Genomic DNA, 3339 nt, shown 5'->3' with positions numbered 1-3339 from the left:
CCGGAGGTCGCCTGGGTGGGCAAGAATGAGCAGCAGCTGAAGGAGGAGGGTGTTGCGTATAAGATTGGCTCGTTCCCATTTGCTGCTAACTCCAGGGCCAAGACCATTGATGATTTCGAGGGCCTCGTTAAGGTTATCACGGATGCTGAGACTGACCGTATTCTCGGTGCTCATATTATTGGCCCGAATGCCGGTGAGATGATTGCCGAGGCTTGCTTGGCTATGGAGTATGGAGGTTCGGCCGAGGATGTCGCCCGTACTTGCCATGCCCACCCCACTATGTCGGAGGCTTTCAAGGAGGCCTGCATGGCGGCGTACTCCAAGGCCATTCACTTCTGAAAAAAAATAGAAACTATTTCTGTTGTTTTTTTGTGTCAAGTTGGATAAAAAAAAATATATTTCTTAAAATTTAACTAAGAGAATTCTTTCGAGTTTATTATGCGTAGGTTGTTGCTCCGCCAGACTCGATGGCTTCTATTTCAGCTTCGGAAATAGGCAGAGGACGGTACCGAGCAGGTAATTCCCAGAAATTAATAGCTTCCTTTGAGTTGCTGCTAGTTTTCCCTGCCATTTCTGTGGTTGTAGTTGCAGTGGGTTTCCAGAGGTTCTTGCGCGGTCCAAGGAATTTCATCAACGGAACGTGCTTGTGCCACTGGTATTGTGCCTTTTGTGCCTGAACGAAAAGAGTAGATTTCATATTTTTTTATGTGCGTGTGTGTGGATTTATAAAGAATTATGAAGAAAGAAAAAATGGAATTGAAAGTAAAAAATGTGAATTGATAAAGTAAAAAATGAAAATGGATTTGAAAGTGGAATTGATTCGAAATAAAAAAGGGGGAGTGGTGGGTTGTGATGATGATAAACACTTTGGAAAAATCTCCGTATATTTCCCCCTTTTTTTCGGTCCGCAAAAAAAAATAATCAAGGGACGGATTTTTTATTTTGAACTAAATTAGCGAGCCACGACTCTATCAAACAAATAGAAAAATTAAGGTTTCCGCAAGCCACCCCCTAGCTCATTCCCGATGATCCCTGATCATCCGTTTGCTTACATGACAATAATTATATATATATCTCTCTCTATATTCCCTCATCAACCTCACAGTGGGTGCCATGTTTTAATCCCTTACAAATCCTCAGCAATGTAGCCGCATCGTGCAAGACTTTCACTATTCGATCTCACATCTCAAGACCGTCCGCACATTCAAAGACCGCTTGGACAACGGGTGCCGTGCCAGCAGTTCTCCAGTTTAATCCGAGCGAAGAAGAGCTCACTGGAACGCTTACGTTCCGCAACACTCTGGTCCAGGACACCCGTCCTCAATTACCACGCACAACGCAATCCCCCAAACTCGGACATCAGCACCAATGTCCCCTTAATGGCTACACAAGCAGCTCCACCACCCAATGCAAGGGAATTATTGTGATCAGCTCATAGGTTTTGTTTTATTGTTTTTATAATTAGATCCGCACCAGATTATTGTGTCAAAAAAAGTATATTTCTCTCCCCAACATGGAATGAGTTTTCATGTGTGTTTTACCTATTTAATCTTGAATAAAATATATATGTGTGAAAATAAAAAGTATGAGCAACAATAACATTGTGATGCATAATGTGTATGCACCTTTTGCCTAATCTCGTCTGCTGATTGCTGGTTGTTGTTTTCCGTAAATTAAGTACAAGTGTGGATATTGAATAATGCACAGTAATCGAGATTCTATTTTTTTTTTTACATTTTTCTTCTCACCCTCTCTCGGACTTGAAAACAATTAAACTTTTTTTACTCCACAAATGGTACACCAAAAAGAAACCTAACGATTTCATCACCTTTTTATAATTATTTAAAATGTTTTTTATCTATATGAAGTGCGCCACCGAGTAAGAAAATCTTGCTTATGCATGTGTAGATTTAACGGAACATGGAATAAGAAAATATTCGCGCTCTGACCAACAATTTTTTCTCACTGTTGTTGGTCATTGTATTGTGAAAATCCTTTATTCTTCCCTTTTGTATTGGCCAGTTTTTACAGTTGAAAATTTCTATTGGGGATGTTTTCTTTGATTTCTTGCATTCAGAATACGTAAATCTTAGTTTTTTCTTCTAGTTTTTTTGAATGTAGTATTTTCATCATTTTAAATATAATTGCGTAAAAACAATAAACTTGATGGAAAAATTTTCTATTCAAAATCCCTTCATGTAAAAAAGGGGGTGGGTTTAGAATAGTATAAAAAGTAATTATCACCTTTTAAAGATACATTTACATATTTATCCTCCATTTATTTGATCCTATTACAAAAACCTCTATTTATTATCCCTGCTATTATTCTTACCAACAAAGCAACAACCTCCTCCATTCCAACATATCCTTTCTTTTCGCAATGTCTGTCCATAGCATTAAAGAAAAAAATGACTGTGTCGACCCGCCGACCAAGCCAATTCTCACTTGGAGTAACCTCAACTATGACGTCAAAACTAAGCAACACGGAGTGCGTCGAATCCTGCACAACCTCAGCGGCAGCATCTACCCGGGCGAGCTCGTAGCCATCATGGGATCATCCGGAGCAGGCAAAACCACACTCCTCAACATTCTCTCTGGCCGTGTCCAAGGCGGCCGCCTTCACGGCGACATTAAATTCAACAACACCAAGCGCAACCCGCATACATTTAAGCGGCTTCTAGCCTACGTCGAGCAAGACGACCTTATGTTCCCGCAACTCACCGTCGATGAAACACTGACTGCATCGGTGGATTTGCGACTCTCCAATGAGAAATACACGCCCGAGATGAAGCGTGATCGCGTGAACACGGTTATGCGCCAATTGCGGCTGACGCATGTCGCAGGATCTAAGATCGGAGGATCCGGGGAGCGCGGAGTTTCGGGTGGCGAGCGCAAGCGCGTGAGTATTGGCTTGGAGTTGGTCACGGATCCGTCCATTTTGGTCTTGGATGAGCCGTCCTCGGGGCTGGACTCGTCGTCAGCCGAGATGGTTGTTAGTCTGACCAAGGAAATGTCCAGGGAGCGCAACCTCTGCACACTGATGACCATCCATCAGCCGAGCGCCGAGATGGTGGCCAAGTTCGATAAACTCATACTCCTATCCCAGGGCAAACTGGTGTACATGGGCCCGGTTGACAAAGTGCTGTCGTACTTTGAACGCCTTGGGTTCCCGTCAACTAACTCCAACCCGGCTAACTTTTTCATCGATCTGACTACCGTTGATTTTTCATCAGACGAGGCCATGCGCAAGAGCGAGCAGCACATCCAGGCGCTGGCAGACTCCTTTGCAGCGTATCGTGGGAGTGAGGGTGAAGATCAGCTATCCAGTGAGCTGGTTTC

General features: G+C 43.1%; 1 protein-coding gene across 1 annotated transcript; it reads right to left on the bottom strand.

The window, feature by feature from the left end:
- Window positions 1–404: 404 nt before the first annotated feature.
- On the bottom strand, window positions 405–840 carry BX661DRAFT_192039 (uncharacterized protein). The gene has a single exon (XM_051537698.1). It carries the CDS (start codon window positions 695–697, stop codon window positions 437–439), a length of 261 nt encoding a protein of 86 aa, XP_051388374.1. The 5' UTR covers window positions 698–840; the 3' UTR covers window positions 405–436.
- Window positions 841–3339: the final 2499 nt, after the last annotated feature.

The sequence above is a fragment of the Kickxella alabastrina genome (assembly GCF_025024165.1).
Source record: "Kickxella alabastrina strain RSA 675 chromosome Unknown BX661scaffold_155, whole genome shotgun sequence".
Taxonomy (NCBI): Eukaryota; Fungi; Kickxellomycota; class Kickxellomycetes; order Kickxellales; family Kickxellaceae; genus Kickxella; species Kickxella alabastrina.
The sequence above is the reverse complement of the archived record's forward strand: the minus strand, read 5'-3'. Positions and strand labels throughout refer to the sequence as shown.